The sequence below is a fragment of the Dromiciops gliroides genome, chromosome 2 (genome assembly GCF_019393635.1).
Source record: "Dromiciops gliroides isolate mDroGli1 chromosome 2, mDroGli1.pri, whole genome shotgun sequence".
NCBI classification, from domain to species: Eukaryota; Metazoa; Chordata; class Mammalia; order Microbiotheria; family Microbiotheriidae; genus Dromiciops; species Dromiciops gliroides.
In genome coordinates, this window is record NC_057862.1 from 96,930,066 (window position 1) to 96,953,779 (window position 23,714).

Consider the following 23,714-nt stretch of genomic DNA (forward strand, 5'->3'; position numbering starts at 1 on the left):
ATAGTTACCATAGTTGAACCTCTGTTTATATTTCTAATTCCCAATAATAATTCCCCACACTTCCCACAAACAGAAAGAGTACGAGAATAACCCCACCACCACCACTGCAATGATTTACAGATGTTACTTACAATGGATATAATATGCTAGAGGTCCTCTAAAATTTATTTCCCTATTGCTCTTTTTTATCCTTGGCCTTAATATTTTGTTTGGAGACTGGGCTCTCATTTATAACTTTCCACTGTAATTTTTTCAAAAATCATAAATGTGAGTGCCTGTGTGTCTGCAATTAATTCTATTGTAGATTTCTGATTCTTTTAGGAAATATTATTGAAATACTCTACTTTTCACACCTCCCAAACATATACATACCTATATCATATGCCAGGAAATCAGCAGAAAAGCATTTTGCACCATTACTCAGGGAAGTATCATTATGAGTGTTTCCTCCAAAAATGAGCATAGCGCCATTGATTAGGACAGCTGAGTGAAGATATCTGGCAAACCCACTTTCTTTCAAAACAGTCCTGTAGAATAGAATTTTGAAAAGAATTACAAAAGATACGAAGGTCAATTGGCCAGACACCTAATTGTTATATATGATTTTTAATTGGATTTCAAAATTCAGTAATCTCTTTTCAGCTTTTCCTATAATTCATATTGATGGCCCTGGCCAAAGTAATGTCATTTTTCTTCATTTTCATCAGTGAATTATGAAACTGTGAATCATGTAATAAAAGTTCTGGCATTCCAGGCAGAGAAAGTGTCATATAACAATATTATTACTATCCTTATAACACTTTATGTCTTAAACTGACTTTTCTATTCACAAATGAAAAAATTGTTAAGAAATTTAAATGGACATTAATACCAACTTCAGCTTTAAATATGAAAGATGTCAATGTTAGTTTAGAGTATGTTAGTTTATGTTTTAATTCACTACCTATGACACTTTTTTAAAATCATCAAACAGCTACTTAGGAAAAATGTTTTTAAATGGTATGTTTAAATATTTACTTTATGGTCTATGCCTGGTAAAAAATAACCAGAAAATAAAATACATACATATAGTCCAAATAGTTTTATTTTATTAAAATCATACATTAATTCAATACAACAAATGTTTTCAGTGTCCAGTATGTGCGAGGTACTGTGCCACAAAATAGTCATAAATTAGAAATTTTTAATTATAATTAGAAATTAGAAATTTATAATTGATTTTTAGATTGCCAGTGAAAAATGAATATAACAGAAAGGAAGGATAATAATATTTGGCTTTGTCCTTGAAGAACTAATTTCCTTATTTTTTAAATAAGGGAACTGTTCTACCAGATGATCTCAAAGACCTCATGCCATTCTAAAAATCATATTATAATTCATTGGTGGGAAAAGGGAGAAAGGGAGGCAAAAGAGTGTTTTGTAACAAAGTTATATATTCCTACTGACAACTTCTACCCTGAATGTTATAGTACCACTTAAAGATTTCAGACCATGAAACTGTAACAAAATATTTAAAAGCATACGATTCAGAACATTTCAAGTTGTAAAATTTTAGACACAAAATTTCATCATTTCAGTCACTAATCATCTCTAAATCCCTTCACACAAAATAAAATTTTCCTCTTCAAAATGAAAAAAAAAAAAGCAAATCCAGATTTGGCATAGGAGGAAAACAGAAAATATATGGGACAAGGAAATATATATATTCTAATCAAAGAGTTGAACTGATGGAAATTTAAGCTTTAATAAAAGTGGCATGAATCATAAAAGAAATTTACCAAAAAACTCACAAATTATCTATTAAATAATAAACATCACTAAAAATAGAATAGACCTTTATCAGGCCAAGGCAAAAAAGTATACAATTGAGGAATAAATTCAACTGCTAATTTAATTTATTTATTAATAGCTTTAGATTCTAAGCTATGTTAAAATATTCTGCCCATTCAGAAGAAAAAAAATAGAATTCCTATTTAGAAATCTTCTAAAATAAACTAAAACAAGATATAGACAAAAGACATTCTAAACAGCTTGAACACTTAGAGAAAAAAAAAGAATGGACAGTTTCATAATTTTTCATTTATTTCATCGTTATTATATTCCTCACATCTCCCCTCTGGCTTTTAGAAAACTGAGAACATCTGAGTGCATGGCTTTTATACTTATGTGGACTAAATTTTTAAAATATCTAATCATTATTATTATTGCTATCAGACATTGAGGGGTTTTTGTTATATGGTAATAACAATCACAAGTTGGGCAAAGAACTTAATATATTTTAATTAAATAAGATTTTTTAAAAATTTTTATGCAATAGTTATACATAGTTACGATTACTAGTTGGTATATGCCATGAAATCAAGAAATAATAAAATACTTTGATTTTCACAAAAATCTAGTGCTTTTAAAATTAAAAGTGCATTCAAATAAAAAACAATGTATAGATATTAAAGATGGTGACATTTAAATACATAAAATTTATAACAGTATAAATAAGAACAAAGAAATAAAATATAGAAACACTCATTCTAAAGATGCTTAAATTGAATAGAGCCTAACTAGATTCCATAAGATACACACACTTATGGACAATTAGTGGAAAACGAACCTTATGTTATCTTAAAATGTATTTACAACTTAACAGGTACACTGAACAGGTCAAATGTTCCATATGCCTCAAATCATTTTCTTATTATATTTCTACATAAAACCAATTCAAAAAGTAAAAGTCCTAAGAATTAAAGTTTTTAATAAAATCTATCAGTTTAGTTAACGCTATAAAAATCCAAAACCTATTATAAAGGTCAATGTATATAAACAGATACTTATAGACATGACAGCTCTGTACACTCCTTTTCAAAGCAGTATTTTTCAATTACGTCAGGCCTTTCACATAGAATTTAGATAATCAGTACATGTACATTTACCAAATGTTTGCAACAAATAACACATCCATAGGACTATCTTTTGTTTGTTGGTATCTTACTGATCCGTGGTACTATCTTTTTTCCCAAATTACTGAATCCTTTGCAAATATTCTTTCATTTGCCTTAGCAGCTAGATGGCACAATGGATAGAATGCTGGGCCTGGAGTCAGGAAGATGCGAGTTCAAATCCAGCTTCAAATACTAATTAGACATGTGACCCTAGGCAAGTCATTTAATCTCTGCCTCAGTTTGCTCATATGCAAAATGAAGACAATAACAGTATCTACCTCCCAGAGGATCAAATGAAATACTAATTGCAAAGTGTTTAGTATAGTGTCTGGCACACAAAAAGAGCTAAGTAAATGCTAATTATTATTATTATTATTATTATTATTATTATTAAATTATATATTATTGTATGATGATCAACTATGAAAAACTTAGCTATTTTGATCAATAAAATAACCCAAGACTATTCCAAAGGACTTATGATGAAAGTAATATCCACCTCCAGAGAAAGAGCTGATGGAGTCTAAGTGCAGACTGAGGCATCATTTTTTTCCACTTATTTTTCTTGCTTTTTTGCAACATATCTGATATGGAAATATGTTTTTGCATGATTTCACACATATGATTGATATCACATTTCTTGACTTTTCAATGGGTGGGAAATGGGTGGAAAGGAAGGAGAGAATTTGGAACTTAAAAAAATTTTAAATGATTGCTTAAAAATAAATAATATTTTAAAGTAGATATATAAATTCACATTAACCGAATTATTTTTAAATATCTTGAAATACTTCTAAGTTAAAATGCATATTATTGTTACTTACTTTAGAGATACTTTAGTCACCAGATTTGTCAAATTTACATAGCTACAACCATATTTACCTTAAGAAACTATATTTAAGCAACATAATTTTAGAGATATTTTGAGTACAGAATTCATATACCTCAGAAAACCAATTATCTATTTTAGCTAAAGCAGTAGGTGAAAATTTGATATCTTCTGTAATACTATTGAAATCCTCAAAATATAGCATTCTTTTTTTAATTTTTTAATTTCATATTAAAAACAAGACACTAGTAAATATAGCTGATTTTTACTGACTACTGTATTCTGATGATTACTAATGTTTTAAAAACAATATCATCCAATTGCCATAAATGAGTGGTATTTAAAATTGACTAAGGTAAATCCAAATCACATGCAGCTAGTTCCTGATTGCTTTGAAGACAGTATCTTCTGAAGTGGTCACAAATATTCAAATTACATTATTTGAAGTTATAATTATGTAAAATAAGGTATCTGGTTTCAGCCCAATGGAAATATACAGTGTAAATCCAAAGAATGTGAATGCTTTATGAGATTCATTATTCACACTAATTCAAAACTAGTTGTATTTCTTAACATTGATTTTTGCCCAGAGTAGAGGAAGGCAAGTAATACCTAGGACAAATATTACATCAAAGAGGAAAATGTCCTAAGATAAATCTTGATTTTTGAAAGAGCTGAGATTTTTAAGTTGACTTGTTTGTTAGACTCATAACACAGCAACAATTTAAGCACCCTATAACTGAGAGTAAAGATAATAACTGATAGTAAAGATAATTTATACACTGGCCTTCATTGGTCTTTTAAGGCTTATTCAAAATGTGAAATAAAGTTATAACCTATGTACCTAACATGTTTCCTTTGAGATCTAGGAACAAGTTACAAATTATTATCCAGTCCTGACTTCCCTATGACATGTAAACTGTTACCTTTATACTATATAATACTTTAAACCAAGAAATTTCTACCTAAGAGCCAGGACTACCTATGTTCAAGTCCAGTCTCTAATAAGTACTAGCTAAATACCCCTGGGCACATCAGTCAACCTTTCAGCATCCATGGGTGACTCTCAAAAACAATCAATTGCAGGACAATTGCCATTCCATAAATATATCAGAACCAAGGTGATGATGATGGAAGATGTTGTTTTTTAATCTGTAAGTAATAAATGAAACCCAAATGACAGATATATTTATTTTCATATCTCTTCATAGAACTTTTTTTTATTAAACATCTGTGTGTTGGGAGCTCTGGAAGCCCCTGGTGCCAATTCAGTTACCCCAAAGGTGTGCAATTGGTTTGCCAGGCATATGGCCTCCATGGAACTGTGCTCCACTCTCATTACAGTGAAATAGACCTTTCCTACCAACCTTCTAAGTTGTGTTGGATTTGAAAATTGTTTCACCTCATCCTTTTGTTGGTTCTACCATTCCATAATTCACCTGGAGGAGTTATTTTAAAGTTCTTTGGAGGGGAATTAGGGAGAGTTCAGTAAAGTCCTTGCCTTTACACTGCTACCTTGGTTCTCCTTCATATCACTTTTTGAAGAGGTTAGGGTTGGGAAGTGTGGTAAACTGAAACAGAAATAGAACACATAATATGGAAGTGACAAATAAAGGTGGGTTAGAAAAAAGAGTCCATGTGATTCAGTGAGATCTATGTAAATAACTATCACACTAAACAAAATTTTAAATATTCAGTCACACAAGATTATCATTAAGAACTCAAAGAAGGATAAGGTGCCTAAAAAAGAAGGTAGCATATGTGATGGTTATGTGTTTTTAAAAGGAGAAGAAATACTACCCTTGGAAACTTCAAAACTAAATTTCAATATTTAAAACTATAGAAATTAGAAAAATCCAATCAGAAACTTGCCCACAACATAAATAAAGCTGAGCAATTATAACAATTACAACAATTTGGAGGATAATAAATTATAATGGACTAATCTAATCATCTACTACAACAGAGCAATAGATCTCATAGATAGCAAGAGGGAGGGAATAAGCATTTTAGAACCTACTATGTGCCAGGCACTATGCTAAGAGCTTTACCAGTAGTATTCCTTTGATCCTCACACCAACCTGCAAGTTAGGTGCTGTTATTATCCCCATTTCACAGGAATTTTTGAAGAAACTGAGACAAACAGAGGCTAAGTGATTTGCTCTGGGTCACACAGCTAGTAAATGTCTGAGGCCAGATTTCACCTCATATCTTCCTGACTCAAAGCCCAATGCTCTCTGTCCACTGTATCACCTAAATATTTCTAAGAAAAATACACCTCTTGGTATTAGTAAAACTTTCAATTGTCTTACATTATATTTTTATTAATAAACTAAAAAAATATGGAATTGCTTAGAGAATCACAGATATTACTGCAATTAGAAAATTAGAATGAAGAGGTTAAAGGGAGAAGGATTATTAAATTTGGGGGGAAAGCTGATAGGTGACTCTCTAGTGGTCTCTAAATAGGGTAGATCAATAGTGTCAAACTCTAATAGAAATGAGTCACTAATCTATACATATGTATCCCTGTGGCTGCATATATTAACTTAGTTTTTAAATGTAATGTTATATAGGTTTTAATTTATTTCATTAAATATTTCACAATTACATTTTCATCTAAGTCAGTGGCATTGGGCCACATGGGGCCCACACCTGTGTTTGACACATCTAGGACAGATGTTCATCCTCCTAGAATGCTTTTAATATTATACTGTCTGCAATTATAGGACCTAAGAACTTTAAAAGGGACATCATTGAGTTACAGGTCATAGTCTTTGCTATGGAACATAATTGCATATTAAAGTAGAAGGAGCCAGAGAAATATACATCAAGAAGGCATTGACTACTTTCAGGACCCCATCAGTTCTCCTTCAGCAGAAATGAGGGGCCATGCTCACTGTCCATTGTATCACCTAAATATTTCTGAGAAAAATAGACCATCTTGGTATTAATAAGACTTTCAATTGCATAAAGAAAGAAGGAAAAAATGTGCCATTTAGAATGACAGGATTCGGGTTATAAGGGAATTCAAATGGATGGTAGTATTCAAGTAGCTAGGACACTTCTTGATCACAGAACAAACCAGTAAATTGCCTGCCTTTTGAAACTGCTACACCCATGCAGAGCCAGCTTGTTAACACAGAGAGAACCAACATCAGCTCAAAGATCCTATTATCATAACCCCATTTCAACTCTAATTCATTCTTGAATTAAGCCATTTAGTACTATGATCAAAGAGGCAAGTTAAAATTTTCTATAGTAATTCACAGTAATTCTACATAGAATATGACATTTTCCTTCTTTATGAAATAATTTTCCCATAATGACATTTTATGAATTGATCAAATCAGTTCAAAGATTGATAAAATTACAAAATATCATTTTATCTGTTTTATATGCAATCATTCAGAATTACCTTAAAATATGGTGAAATAACACAGAATATCTAATTCATGCCACTATTATGCTTAGATATAATATCAGTACTAACAACACATTTGCCTATTCCCTTTTCTTCCTTCTGTTCTCCTTTCCCCAAATCACATTTACTTACCATGTCTTGGTATTAACTTCATATCTATAAAGGTCATCTACTAGTCCATATTTGTTGCCTGGCAAAGCTTTATAACCTCCATGTACATAAATGGACTTTGTCATTTCATCATATACACTTGTGTGGCCATATCCACCTTGCACAATTGCCCCTTTTGTTTCTGGAACAAGCCAGGTATTAGACACTAAAAGAGAAAGAAAATAAAATATTGAAAAAATATTATAATTCTAACATAGTTGAAATACTACTATACTACAAATATAATCTCTGAAAATATCTGCAAGTTAAAGCATTTTGTATTTTGTCAAGTAAATAAGCCATACTAACTACAGAGTATATATGAGACTGAAATGTGATACTAACTACTTATATGGGAGAAAAATATAGAGACTTTATTAGAATGGATAAGTACATACACAAATTATTCCTTTAAAATGTTAAATGGAATAAAAATAAAAATAATTCTGAGATTTCATTTCACATCTAGCAAATTTGTAAAGATAACAAAAGATAGAAATACCCCTTGCTGGATGAGGCTGTGGGAAGGGAACACTAATATACTGATGGTAAAGCTGTAAATTGGTCCAACCATTCTAGAAAGCAATTTAGAATTATACCAAGGAAGTGACTAAAATATTCATAAATGTCTGAGTACCTTTGACACAGATATCCCACCATTAAGCATATGTAAATCCCAAGGAGGTCAAAGCTAGACGTTCCATATAAACCAGAATATTCATATATTTATATACTTTTCTGGTAGGAAAAGACTGGAAACAAAGTAGATGACCATCAATCAGGCAATGGCTAAACGAATTATGGTATATAAAGAAATAGTAGTGTAAATGAATTAATGAATAACAATAATTTAGAGAAGCATAGGAAGACCTATATGAGCTGATATGAAAGAGCCAGGAAAACAATATATACACTGAATACAACTATATAAATGAAAAGTACAAGACTTAATGCTAAGTTACTGCAATGTTCAAGGGTTAGTACCAAAGAAGGTGTGAGAAAGAATTTCTCATTCCTTTCTTATATCACCAGACTCCATCAGGATGTTGCCTAATTATGTTAAAATGCTTTTTTCTCAATCTTTTTAGTCTTTATTACAAGGAATAGCTTGCTGGGTTTTAAGGAAGGGAAGAAATATTTGTAAATGAGAGTAACGTAAATATAAATTTAAAAATCAATTTTAAAAGATCATAGAAAAAAGCATTTTAGACCAGTTTTATTGACATAGGCAACTCCTGATAAGGTAACTCCCTCTACTTACAGTCTTAGAACAGTTGCCTAGGATACTTTAAGTGATTTTTTTTTCAAGATCACAGAGTCAGTGTATGTCAAAGGCCCAAATCTTTCCAACTCCAAGTCTAGCTTTCTATCCACTATGTCATATATTTTATATTTTGATAGATTCATATAGTTTACTAACTTAAGAGGAGTTTCAAATGTGGCAAAATTATTTCTGTGTAAGAGAAGTAAAGAGAATTTGTTATCAATTGATAGAATGCTGGTTTTAGAATTGGGAAAATTTGGATTTAAGGCCTTCCTTTGAAACTAGCTATGTGATGTCACTTTAACTCTCTGCTCATCATCTTTAAAATGGGTATGATTGAAATCTAAGCTCCCGGGGGCAGCTAGATGGTGCAGTGGGTAGAGCACCGGCCCTAGAGTCAGGAGTACCTGAGTTCAAATCCGGCCTCAGACACTTAAGACTTACTAGCTGTGTGACCCTGGGCAAGTCACTTAACCCCAATTGCCTCACTAAAAAAAAAAAAAAAAAATAGAAATCTAAGCTCCCTTGTAGCTTTGAATCTATGTTTCTATGCTCATATATTTGTAAATAAAATGTTAAAGCATATCATCTCACTATAAAATCTCATGGTCCTCACATAAGCTATGACTTACATATATGGAAAGGTACAGTATATTCATTCACTCAACAAATATAGCTTAGTTCCAGAGTAAATATAATGAAGAAGACATAATCACAATCCTAAGAGAATTAAGGGGACTTAAAACACCATCTAAAAAGGCATTATGTACAACACCTTCTCCCTGTCCTTATCTCTAAATACATATCCAGAGGGACTCTGTGCTTTGGAGCCTTGATCAAATAACTAAAAAGTTTAATCAGGAAGAACACAAATGGGGAAGTTCAACTATGTCATATCCAGAAAATTCTACAGTAAGAGTGAGCACTGTTTCAAAGTCAATATCAGAAAAAGAGAAACATGGTTACCTTATTTCTATTAATTTCAACTGAATTCACTAAATATTTGCTAAGTGCCTTCTATGTTGAAGACACTGTGCTGGTTATGGAGGATCCAAAGATGAACAATTGTTGATTCCTTACCCTTGATTAATTTATGGTTTACTAAAGGGATAAAACAAATAAATGTAATATGTTACAATGTTGCTTATTCCCCATTTTGGAATAGTTCAGGATTAGATTGGATTATTCTTTTAATGATTTACTAATTTTTATCTTACCTCTGCTAAGTCAACAATCTGACTGTACAAAGACAACTGATTCAGGAATAACTCCCAAATCAATAACAAGCATTTTAACAATTTAATGTATTTCATTTTGTGGTGTGATTTTGTCCTCATCATATCTAACACCTAACATTTTCCCAAAGAAAGTATTTATGATACAAATGTACATATCCACAAGTCTTTATCCTTTCTTAGAACATGTTCCTGAATTATGCTTTGCCAGTGTTTCTCCCTATCCTCAGTTTTTGCCATTTTTTCACTGAAATTAATATGACTATATATTGGTTTGAAATGAAGCATTTAATCAAGATTTCAATAGAATTTCTCTCACTTCCTCATCTCCATCAACTGATGTTGGTACATACACTGCAATTATTTTCATATTCCTTTTGCATCATAACTCACCCTTAGTAATACAATACATGAAAACAAAATATCTCAAGAAATAACATTTCTTTTGATGTGTAGAATAAAATTCATGCTACCAACGTTTTTCTTTGCCTCTCCAAGAAGTACCTGGAAGCTATCCTTCCATTGATCAGCAATGTACTTCTTTCTTCTGGTTTAGATTATAGCAAGAATGTCAAGATTGATAATATTCAACATTTCTGTTATTATGTCCACCCAGTCATTGGACAAGGATTTCATAGTTATAGTGATTATAATAATCAAATTAAAGCATATGAATAGTCTAAAACCTGAGTGTAATTTTGATTTTTTTCTGTTTCATGGGCTGCCATTGTAGACAGAAAAGACATAGACATAAATTATAATTTGCCACATAAGTTTAGCCAATATAAATTAATTGCCATAACAAGGAGACCTCTTGAGCCAAAAAAAAATTTAAATGCCTTAATCAGAAAACATTTGACTTACCAAATTGAGAGAGATGGCTGGCAAAGGCAACTACAACTTTGAAAGTAAAATTATTTCTAAAATCTTATGTAAAAAAATGATAGAAAATTCTGTGTAGTGACATCTCATAAAACAAAGAGAAATATATGGTAAAACTAAAGAAGCTTGACAACACATACAACTAAGGAAAAGCATTCCAGTAACAGAGAACAAACAGAAGAAAAATGAAAAAAAATTATTTAAAAAAATCTTTCTTTTTAAATCAACAACAGTGGAACTGCTACACTTAGATTTTAACAATATAATTCCATATGTGCTTATAGGAGAGATAGAAATGGTACTAAATAGATCAAAGACCAGGAAAACAGCCAAATTGTACCAAGCACATATAGAAGAGGCATACAGACCACAATATGGAAGAACTGAGGGATAAAAATATACAAAGTGTCTCAAGCAAAACATACCACAGATATGTTGTGGGGGTGGGGGTCGAGTCTGATCCCATTAGAGGGAAAAATACAAATAAAGTGGCCATCAATAACTATGGACCTATATCCCTGTTCTCTTATCAATATAAACTATTTATGAAAGTCATTTATACACAAATTAAGGGCATCTTTGATAAGGGCTTAGGCTCTCACAAGCGATATCCAATAATGGACCACATATATACCACTCAAAATCATCTGAAGAATGTAGAAAATATAAAATCCTATTGTAATTGCTAATCATTTTTAAAAGCATTTGATTTTGGTAGAACAAAAAAATGCCTTTCGGGTTCATTTTCCATAAGGCATGTCACATCAATACTGCAAAACCACTAGGATTCCTTGAAAGATGGAACAATAGAAATAACCCTGTTGACCATAAAACAGAGAGATATATACTCAGCAAAGGTAATCATCACCATGATGGAAGAGATCTAACACAGAATTCAAGATATAAAGCAGAACTCCCTATGGATGTGTGTTATTATCACTACTCCTGTATACATATGACAGTGTGATGCCATTATTAAACTCTGTAACACTGCAGAGACACCTAGAAGAAATCTACAGTTATTAAAAGGAATTAAGCCGGGGCAGCTAGATAGCACAGTGGATAGAGCACTGGCCCTGGATTCAGGAGTACCTGAGTTCAAATCCGGCCTCAGACACTTGACACTTACTAGCTGTGTGACCTTGGGCAAGTCACTTAACCCCCATTGCCCCCGCAAAAAAAAAAAAAAGAGAGAAAAAAGGAATTAAGCCTAACCATCTGCAGAGTATAAAGTAATGCATTTTGCCATATTTCAGCATGTATTTGGATGGACAACCTATAAACCTTGATCATGATTATGTATATTTAGGCTAAAAAGTAAAATATAGATGGATTTGGACCCAACGTAGAAAAGGAAGAATTGGCTGAACTGCCTTCAGGAAACTGCAATCATCTTTTACTGAATTCATGCAAAGACTCATTTTTAAAATACCTGTGTTCCACAAATGCTGCTATATAGCAACAAGACATAAAACACATCAGTCTTAAAGAATTAAAAGTTAATATCACACAGAGGACAATAGAGAAATACATGGGGTATTCAAACTACAGCATCAGAAAAAGAGGAAGTATGGGTGAAGAATAACAAGTGGACAGTGAGAGTGCTTTAATGACACCCATATAACGTCAGGACAAAATAAGGAAGTCCACTGATACATTAGTGGGGCTCCCTCATGGTGAACTTTTTTGGTGGAGGTAGGGAACATAGACACAGAAGTTCACAGAAGGTGAACAGGCATAAATGGGTTGAGATACCACTGAGAAAAACTTTCAAATCCCATTTGAGTATGTGAGTAAGTTAAAATCAGAAAAACATAGCACCTTTTATGATGGTAAAGAACAAAACAAGTGTCCATGTATTAGGCAATGTTCAAAAAAATACGGTACATGAATGTAATGGAAGATTACTGCATCGTTAGAAATTATTAATGTGAAGAGTTTAAGTAAACATGAGACTTACACCAAAGGATACCGAGTAAGCAAAACCAGATACGCACACTTCAAAGTCCAAATTTCTTCTGAAGGGAATCAAAACCATGGGGTAGCACTGACTCTGAAATATTTTAGAACCCCCACCCAAAAAAAAAAGAAGTGGAACCTACCAGAGATAACTGTATTGGTTTCTAATGAGCTATTTCTTGAGTTCTTTATGAGTTTTATGGAATTATTTTAGTCTTTCACATCTACATTTTCTGTGGAATGAAATAAAGGCTGTCCTGCACTAGAAAAATATCTTTGTTCCCTTGAATTCTTTACAAGAGATGAGAACCCTACCGTCCACATCTGTAGAGACCAAGACAATGAGCTATGCTATGAGATTTGCTAGAATATACACAGGATGAGGGAAATATCACTCACCTAATCAATCAACAATTATTGAGTTCTTATTGTGTGTTTAGCACTGTGCTAGGAAATGAACCAAAGAGAGGGTAATGATCTTTCAGATAAAGTTTCCAAGATCAAACCCAATTTACATTATCCTACAGTTTGGAATATCATATTAATTTAAAATGACTCACAATTGCTACAACCTACAAATGAACTTCTGGAATATAGTCCATTCATAAGGTGGTGACTGCTAATATTCTGAAAATTCACAAGTTTTGGAAAGTATCTGTTGTTTAAATAGAGACAAAAAGAAAATCTATATAGTAAATCCACCTTTGAAGCAACTAGGTGGTGCAATGGATAAATAGGGCACTGGATCTAGAATCAAGAAGACCTGAGTTGAAAGTTGACCTCAGACACTTAGTAGCTCTGTGACACTGGACTTAACCTCTGTTTGCTTCAGTTTTCTCAACTACAAAGTGGGGATAATTGTACCCAATACACAGAGTTGTTATGAGGATCAAATGAGATATTTGTAAAACACTATAAAGTCTGGCATACATTAGGTGCTATATACATGTTTATTTTCTCTTCTTTTCTCCTCCCCACTTTCATGGGTAACTAAAGATTATCTTTTGGAAATTAATGAGATGTAACATTGTCTTAGTAATGCCATATGACTTCAAATCTTGAAAGAGCATGATTTCCAAAGAATGCTTTCATGTGACCCAAAGGGAAACAAGAAGATACACGTTATATGTAAGGAGGCTTTCAATAATGACTCACATGTAAGAACTGGTATAAAAATATAATACAGTATGTGTATAATGTGAAAAAAGAGGTAGGGATGTCATGAAGTGAAGTAAAAAGGAGAGATAATAGATTCCAAAATGCTCTACTGGTAATCACTAAATAATCTAAGAATTCAAAGTACTCCAGGGTGCTCTCTAGATCTTCTACAAGGGATTTAAAGAAATCATAGGGGCAGCTAGGTGGCACAGTGGATGGAGAATTGGCCCTGGATTCAGGAGTACCTGAGTTCAAATCCAGCCTCAGACACTTGACACTTACTAACTGTGTGACCCTGGACAAGTCAATTAACCCCAATTGCCTCACACACACAAAAAAAACCTCAGTATGACAAGGGGTTGCTATTTGAACAAGTGAAGGTAGTAGCTGTTCTGAAGAGATCACACATCAATTGAATAAGACTACAGAGTCATTAATAAGGCAGAAAGGACCTGAAATTTAGAACTAAAAGGGTACTTAGAGGTCTTTAAGGAAATCAAGGCCCAGAAGGACTGGGTGACTTGAGAAAGTTTAAGTGGCAGAACTCTGATTTGAACCCAGGTTCTCTATCTCCAGAGTCATCATTTTAAAAAATTTCACCATGTTTCCTTTTCCAAATTCAAAATAAAATCTCATTGTTCTTGCTATTACCTAACAATGAAATTAAGTTAATGACTTTAAAGCGATAAGAAACAATGTCATGAAAAGATATGTTATTAGTTAACTCCTAAACATACACTCCCCAAAATCTAAAGGCATGAGACCATTTTGAAGCTTTTACTAAAGCAAAATACTAATATTATACTCACCTTGAGACTCACATTGAGATTCTTAGAAAGTTTATGAGGTATTGCTAACCTAAAGTGAAATAAATTTCCCTCTGGACTAACCCAGAAAAGCTTTATGGTCCAAGTTAGTAAAACCATCCACATAATTCCCCTCCAGAGATTTATAGATTCCCAAAAAGCAATAACTTTTAGAATAGCACAAAAGGGCAAAGGGAAGCACCTTTACTTCCACAGAAGGTCCACAGGAATTTTCATCATTTCAGAATTATAGGTAAATCCCATGTAGCTAGATATGTAAGGAAACATAAACCTACTTACTCTACATGTTGTGGTTCTATTTTGGAGAAAATACAACTACTACTTTTTTGCCAGGTGAAATAAATCTTACTTTTTCCTAAGTAAATTAATTCCTAAAGAATTTGGAGACAAGTCCTTTAGTAGACAGGTAGATTTGAAGACAAGAAATAGATTTCCCTGCAATGCAGTAAACTGTCGTACTGCATAACCATCACAAATAACCAAGATTCTATTGAGACTACCCTAATCAAAACATACCTAAAACACTGTAAATTTAAATAAGGATGATTTCATTTTGAAAGGTTTATTAATTTTTAATTATTTTTAAATTTTTACCATTTTAAAATTTTCTCAGTATAAAAACTTAAAATCAGAAATGTCAGTTCTAATTTGGAGTCAATTAAATGTTTACTACATGCAAGGTACTTTGCTAGATGTTGAAACTACAAAGACAAAAATGAAACTTTCTACTTTAAACAAATATATCCAACAATTAACAAACTTTATTTCAATTACGTCTTTCAAGTAATAGATTACATCAGATTGGACAAACTCCATTAAACTATAAATTTATCATTAGATGGAAGATGACACTCTCACATATTCCATTTGTTACTTGTAGTGACACAACTTCACCGGGCAGAATATATGATATCCAATTTGTGTCTCACTACCTCATTGTATACAAAGTTTTTGTATTTGGAAACTGCTGTTTTCTATTTTGAAACTGCTGTTCCTCGACACTTGAAATAAGACCATATTCCTAGGAAGTGTACTTCAGTGTAACCAAATAAAATTTTCTTCTACAATTATATCTGTTTATTTCAAGTTATCTCACCCAAAAATATGTCCATAGGTATCTACTTTTTATCTCTTTCACATATATTCAGAAAAGCTGCATTATGATGAAACAAACATCTCTTCAATGCTAAAAGAATAATTTATTTTGGGATTTTGTCATAATCAAATGTCTTTATTATTTAAAATTCATAGGTGACATTGAAAGAATCTCTTATGAAATGGTACCCCAGAATCAGAGGATGGCCTAGAGGAACCAATATTCAGCCTTTAAGAAGACACATGAGAACCAAAATCCTGGAGGGCAACAAGGACCTATAGATCCCTCAATAATCTTAAACTATCATCACCTACTTTTATTTCCCTTAAGAATTTAAGCTCAAACCACCAGATGAAACTCTACTGTCCTGAGCCCACTGTTATCTGTTCCTAATGAGATAGGTAATAGCCATTTTAAATCATGAAGACCCCATGTCAGAAAGAGACAGGACTAGCCACAGGCCGAGGTTAACAATACACAAATGTATTCAAATGGATCTGTGATTTCAGAAGTGTAGGATAATTACCTGCAATGATCCAGATCACAAACCATGCATGCTTTGCCATTCTGTTCAATTCATCTGTGTCCTGCCAAAAACTCCCCACAAAGGGGTTCACCTAGTATCCTTTCTCTTTGCATCCTGGGGACAATAATGTAATAGATGTTGTCCATCTAGCCCTCACTCTCACCACCTGATCGTTTTTTGCTCATGCCTTTGAAGACACCTGTTACTTCATATGCCTTAAGTAATTCCTTGTGTCTAAAGTTTGAATCTGACTCACACACACTATGACCCTCTCTTTCACCATCTTTGTTATGGTCATTTTCAGGTCTTTGAACATTATACTTCTACATGATCTTCAGTCATTCCATACCACCAATAGAAGACTAGCATTAAAAAAAAAGATGGACTTCATTTAAAGTAACAGGTTGAGGTATTTTAAGAACTTTATAGTTTTACAAGATTCTATCTAAACCACTCTCCTTTCTTGTTCAATCCTAAGTACAACCCATTATCAACTTACAGTATCTGTCCAATATGTATACTGAAGGACAATCTCTATAGGAGAGATATCTAATTTGGGGACCACTAACCACTAATGAATCCAGGGGTAGATTTCAGGAACCCTTAAACTTAAATGGGAAAAATTACAGCCACATTTTCTTTCACCTCTAACTGAAATTTGGCATTTCACTTGATAATGAATGCAGACAAAAACAATCAGGATCCACAGGCTTCACCAGAATGCTAAAAAGGTTCTTGATACACACAAAGAAGTGATATACCTCTATTCTATAAATTGTCCAACCAATGATACATCAACAACGGGCATTCTTCATCCATGTAGTTTTTCTGAGTAAATATTTAGGCAAAATACTTGAGTGGCTATGGGGATTTTGTAAAGTTCTGAAGTTTAATATCATGAACACAATGTCATCAACAAACAGGAGCCTTTGGAGGGCTTGGACTATGCACTGGATCTCTTCCATAATCATGGTAAACATTTTTATTAGCATATATCTGCCTACTTTATGCCTCATCTGATGCTTATGATCCTGTGATCATTCAAAGAGTCATTGAGCAAAGTTATATCCATTGTGACATCATACAAAAAAATCTATTTTTTTCCAAAGAATCTTATACAATTTTGACATATGCATAGGAGGTACCATGTTGGAAGAGAGCTTTCAAGGTAGCATTTTGTTCCACCAAATCAGAGTTTTATTTGATTGTCAACAAATACCAAGTAGTAAGCACTCACTTTAACAAAAACTACTGGGGAAAATGGAAAGTAGTTTGACCAAAACAAAGTATAAATCAACATCTCATCCCATATACCACGATACTTCCAAGAGGATTCATGACCTGTACATAAAGAAATTAGAAGAGCATAGAAGCAGAGGCAGCTAGGTGGTACAGTGGATAGATCACCAGCCCTGGATTCAGGAGGACCTGAGTTCAAATCTGGTTTCAGACACTTGACACTTACTAGCTGTGTGACCCTGGGGGCAAGTTACTTAACCCCAATTGCCTCACCAAAAAAAAAAAGAAGAAGAAGAGCATAGAAGAAATTGCTTTTCAGATCTCTGAATAGGGGAAGAGTTCAGGACCAAAAAGCAGGGAAAATAACAGAAGATAAAGTGGACAATTTTGGTTACATGAAATTTGAATGATTTTGCACAGACAAAATCAATGTACCCAAAATTTAAAAAGAAACTAGAAAACAGTTTTGAAAGAAGTTTTGCTAATAAGAGTCTCATTTCCAAGATATAGGTCTTATTTCCAAGAAACTATTTAGCCCAGGTATAATGCATGATGTTAAGGAACAAGGAAAGTACATACTATGATTCAGGCAGAGTTCATATCTTAACCAAACAGCTAATCTGTCAAGCTCATTTAGGAAAGACAAGAAGGATGAAGTAGGGCATTACCAGAGCAAGTAGTCTACCCCAAATATATCACTCTAAATGTTAAATGGTTGTCTTATTTCTCAGTGTTTTATTTATCCATCCTCCAATTTTAGGACACATTCTTTCATCTTCATCCCTCAAGAATAAAGACAATATGTACTCTGGGCATATTTGACAGCAGAAGCACAAAAACTATACTCACTCTGTAGGGAAAGGCTAAATTTGTCCTGTACTTTTTCACAGTCTTTTGTCTTTTTTTTTTGGCAGTACCTTTGGCCAACCCTTGATACTAATGGTGGCAAATATGTTTTGGGGATACAAGAATAAAGGGGTGGAAAATGAAATGCACCCATGTTGTTTGCTTTTCCTCTTACATACAATTACTTTTGTCTACTTCTCTGAATACTCTTGGGCCCCAGTTGGATGGCAAGAGTTAACATATAACACACCAGACACAAGAATATACTACCTAATACAAAGTAAGCATTTAATAAATGTTTTTATTACTCCAGTCATTAATAAATGCTTGTGCATTGTTGATTAATGGACACAAGACAAAAACAAAACAAAAGGAAACACTAGGATGTAGTGAAAAAATTGTTGGATTCCAAACCAAAAGCCCTAAATTTTCATTCTGGCTCTATTATTTACTGTATGATTTGTTTACTGCATGAATCTGAGCAAGTCATGAAATCTCTCATGTCTCATTTCTGCATTTTGTAAAATGAGAATAATGACATTTTGCTATGTACTTCATAGAGTGATGGTAAGAAAGGTGCATTATTTTAAAGACAGCACAGTATAGTAGAAAGAGTTCCTGAAGACCCTTTCTTCCATGTTAGGGAAGACTCCAAAACACATAATCATCATTCTCTGGACTCAACCACCAGTGGAGGTAACTCATTCTATCTTCACACATTCACATTCCAGTGCTTTTCAGCTCCCAGTTTTTATGATTTTCTTTTAGTAGACTATAAGTTTTACCTAGTTATTAGCACAGTGCCTGGTACATAGTATGGTATTAATAAATGCTTGTCAAGGAATACAGCCAGATGGCTCAGTAATTAGAGTACTGGACCCAGAGTCAGGAAGACCTGAGTACAAATCCAGTCTCAGACACTATCTGTGTGATTCTGGGCAAGTCACTTAAGCTCTGTTTGCTTTAATCCACTTGAGAAGGAAATGACAAACCATTCCCATAACTTAGACAAGAAAACCCCATGGACGATATTAATGTGCTATGATCCACAGGGTCACAAAGAGTCAGACACAATTGAATAACTAAATACACATAAACAAAATACTTGTCAACTGAGTAGTTTTGTAACAGAGAGGATCTGGAATAAAATCCTGCCTCCGTCCTTTCCTGTGTGGCCTTAGCAAATAATTTAAACTCTTTGGACCTCCTTTTCTTCATGTGTAAAATAAGGGGCCTGTAAGGTCCCTTCCATTTTTAAATTTATGATCTTATGATCCCATATCTACAAAATAAAATCTATCTAATTACAGTTACATATTTTGTTTCCCCTTGCCAAAAACTCAAGAACCTTCCCCCTATAATTCTGGAGGCTAAATTCTTAACATAAGTCTGCTTTAATTCTAAAATCTAATGGGAACTGTCTGAAATCACTGATTATATATACATAATACTTTTCTCTCAATGATATTTACTAGTAAGTCATTTTTTCTCTTCTTAAACTATAAATTCGTTATGAGCTATAACCTCTTCCTTTGGGCACAGCTTTTCCTTACCCCTGTGCCTCATTTGTTAAAAACTTCTATTAATCTCTTCAAAATCATGTGTATTTCTCTGTGTATATACTGTATCCTCTCAGTAGAATATAAGGGGAGGGCTGCATTGCTGGAGCCTAGGACAGGATTTTGTATGCATTAGGTACCTAATATTTATTTAATTGAATTAAATATAGCTGTCACTTCTGTGAATTCAACACAGGTATGATAAAAAGAATATCACTCTTGAGGTTTCCATATATTGATGTGTTTTTTTAAAGAAATACCTTATGTAATATCCCTCTCCACAAAATCAATCTCAGTGCCTTATGGCATGGAAGTACCCTGGTTTCATGAAGACTGTTGGTAAAGCATAAACTCTGAATGGCTAGATACTAGAAACACTAAATATGATATTAGTGGAAGGCTAGATTCACTTTCTAAGGAATAACTTTTGAGATAACATATAATAATAGCTGAGATAAATTTAACAACTTCTATTTACATAGTACTTTAATTATAAAACACTTGTATTGTCTCATATGATTATCACAATGATCTGAGGTATATTATTATTATTATTATAACCACTTTTCATATAAAGAAACTGAGGATGAGAGAGGTTAAGTGATTTGCTAATATCATGGAACATGTAAGTATATGGAGTCAGGTTTTTGATACTTGTTTTCCTGACTCCAGATTTAGCATTGTATTCACTAGTATGTAATAGTAGTGATGTATAAAAAGTTTGAGAGACATAGTTTCTGTGTAATTAATCATTTTATTAATTACTGCTAGCAGATAATTTTAAAAATGGATCACTGGCACTGTCAAATGCTAAAGACCACTCATGCAGGCATCTCAATGCTCATATACCCTTGACAGTGTGGGTATTTCCAACAGGCATCAGTCAACTCTGCTTGGTTACCAATTAATGAGATGTGGACCTGATCTAACAAGTCGGCTGATCACCCAGTCTTAGAGACTTATCTATACTCATCACCCCACCTAAGGTAATCTAGACAAAAGAGGGGATCCCTTCCACACAAATCTGTCTGACTAAAACACAATGTGCTGGAACTTACTAATTCACCTAAAGAGGAATTTCTTTACTTTTGCATCAGATCTAAGTTTTCCCAGTACAGTAAGCTTTGCCTAACATTTCATGTCATTATCAGCCCTGCATTTCAAAGCCTGTCTAAATAGCCTATGGCGGTTGATTTCTCAATGAGGAAAAAGAAGAGGGGAAAACATTAGTTTAATAATTTAATAATTGGTTATTAATGAGAGAAATAATTTCTCTCACACTGAGATTGTAATTCTGATTGTAAATATAAGCATAGCATAAAGTACAGAGATACATGTTCACCAAATGTCACTGTCATAGAAGCCATCCAGTGAAGAGTCCAAATGGAAGAAGGGTTTTCTGGGGCAGCTAGGTGGCACAGTGGATAAAGCACTGGCCCAGGATTCAGGAGGACCTGAGTTCAAATAATGAGGAACAGGAAGAAGGAAGGAAGAGGAGGAAGAAGGAAGGAGGAGGAGGAGGAAGAAAAAGGAGGAGGAGGAGGAGAAAGAGGAGAAGGAGAAGGAGGAGAAAGAGGAGAAGGAGGAGGAGGAAGAGGAGGAAGAGGAGGAGGAAGAAGAAGGAGAAAGATGAGGAAGAGGAGGAGGAGGAGGAAGAGGAGGAGGAGGATTCCTCAGAGATGGTGACGTCCCTTACTTAAGGACATTATTGTGTTGACTGCGTAAAGCCCCAGAACACTGCAAATAACCCTAAAGAGTCTAAACTATCTACACATACACACATGTACACACACACACACACACACACACACACACACACGCACAAATGAGGTAGATAAAGAATATTTATTGTCCACACAATTTTACACAGTTAATGGAAAGCCCATGGACATGACCCCACATCTTAGATAAACAATACAGATATTTGAGAAAGGAATGAACATGAATTGTTAACCAAGCAGAGTACCAAACTGGAGTAGGTAAGTGCACTAAACTGCATTTGGAAAAGTGCCAATGTTTTTAATGGTGTCAAGCTTCTCCCTGAATAAAAGGCTCATCTTTTTACCAGTTATGATTTCCTAGAGAGAGAGTATGATATAACAGATAGAGAACTGGACTTTGTCGGGAATTCCTAGGTTAAACCCCACCTGAGACAAATATTGCCTACATGACCTGGGGTAAGTGACGTACCCACTCAGTTCCCAAGAGCTTTCTAAGATTGTAATATGTACAAGTAGGGGAAATTCTTCACTGGAAGTTTCTTACACATATGAAATCATAGCTCTGTTAAGAAAAAGAATTTTCCTGGTACTGCTATTTGGTTTTAATGCATGGAATGTCATCGTTTCTAGGGAATTAAAGTTGAAGATTAATGCAATGAGAGACAACTTGTATTGGAGACAACTTGACAACAGTTTTGTGCAGGAAATATACTATGAAATATATTATCAAAAATGATTAAGAGGAAGTGATCACTAATAAACTATCTCCTACTTTAATATCTGTACATCTACATTTTGGGTAAACCACCATTCATGTCCCCTTCTGCCAAAAAGAAATCTATAGAAGGACACAGAGATGAGTCAAACAGGATGATTGGAATCTAAACCCATAACAAAATATAACAGAACAATGAAACCTCAAAGTATTTAGTACTTCAACTAAAAAGTTGTTATTGGTATTTACTGATTCAATTAAAATAATCAAAAAGTAGTGGTTTCGATGAATGCTTTAGCTTTTTGAAAAAAGCAATCAAGACAATTAACTGAAATGATGAGTTTTCGACCTCTGAGTCAAACAACCTTAGCCTAGTAGTAGCACCTTTTACCTAAAAGTAACAATGATAAGATTTGGAGAACAATTAATTTCAGGGCATTGTTTTAACAATTGTTCCATTTTACTGATGATCATTATCAATTTAGAGTGAAATGTAGATATTTTAAAAATTCATAATTCCCCTAGCTGATTTCTGATTAGCTCTCTTTTTCAATACCTTTCCTGAATCAGTGATTTAATAGATTTCACATCTTAATATGAAATCATGTTGAGAAGTAGTAATTTTGATGAGTGTTTTAGCTTTTTGAAAAAAGCAATCACAGACAATTAACTGAAATGATGAGTTTTCTCCCTCTTTGAGTCAAACAACCTTGACCTAATAGTAGCACCTTTTACTTAAAAGTAACACTGATAAGATTTGGAGAACAATTAATTTCAGGTTATTTTTAAAAATTGTTCCATTTTGCTGATCATTATTATCTATTCAGAGTGAAATGTAGATATCTTAAAAATTCATAATCCCCCTAGTTGATTTCTGATTAGCTTTCTTTTTCAAAATATTTCCTGAATCAGTGATTTAATAGATTTTATATCTTAATATGAAATCATTTTGCCTCATGAAATTTTCTTAAACCTTAAAATATTTCTTGTTTGGAGTAGTGCTCTTAGCAGACAAATGGAACAAGTACCATTTTCATTTAATATACATTTGAAATGGTCTATACCATTAAAATCAGTCAAGAAAAATAAACTTTCAATAGCACCACAGTGTTAGACTTAACACTAAAACTAGAAAGGAAAAATAACATCCCTATAAGAGATAACCATTCCCTCTATAACTAAGATGATAAATGACCCTATTATTTACATTCAAAATGGACCTACTTAACTATCATTCCCTAAAGTACTACTTTTTATCAGGGAACTTAATTATTGTGACAGTATTTTTTTTTTTTTTTTTTTTTTAGTGAGGCAATTGGGGTTAAGTGACTTGCCCAGGGTCACACAG

General features: G+C 33.2%; 1 protein-coding gene across 2 annotated transcripts in view; it reads right to left on the reverse strand.

Moving 5' to 3' along the window:
• The window catches only part of ATRNL1 (attractin like 1), a 1,132,449-nt gene that overhangs the window by 982,614 nt on the left and 126,121 nt on the right, over positions 1-23,714 (reverse strand). For both annotated transcript variants that reach the window (XM_043982337.1, XM_043982338.1), the window contains exons 9-10: positions 7,322-7,505; positions 373-527 (exon numbers count right to left, since the gene is read on the reverse strand). In XM_043982337.1, coding sequence (XP_043838272.1) covers positions 373-527; positions 7,322-7,505 — 339 coding nt within the window. The remainder of the gene's footprint in view (positions 1-372; positions 528-7,321; positions 7,506-23,714) is intronic.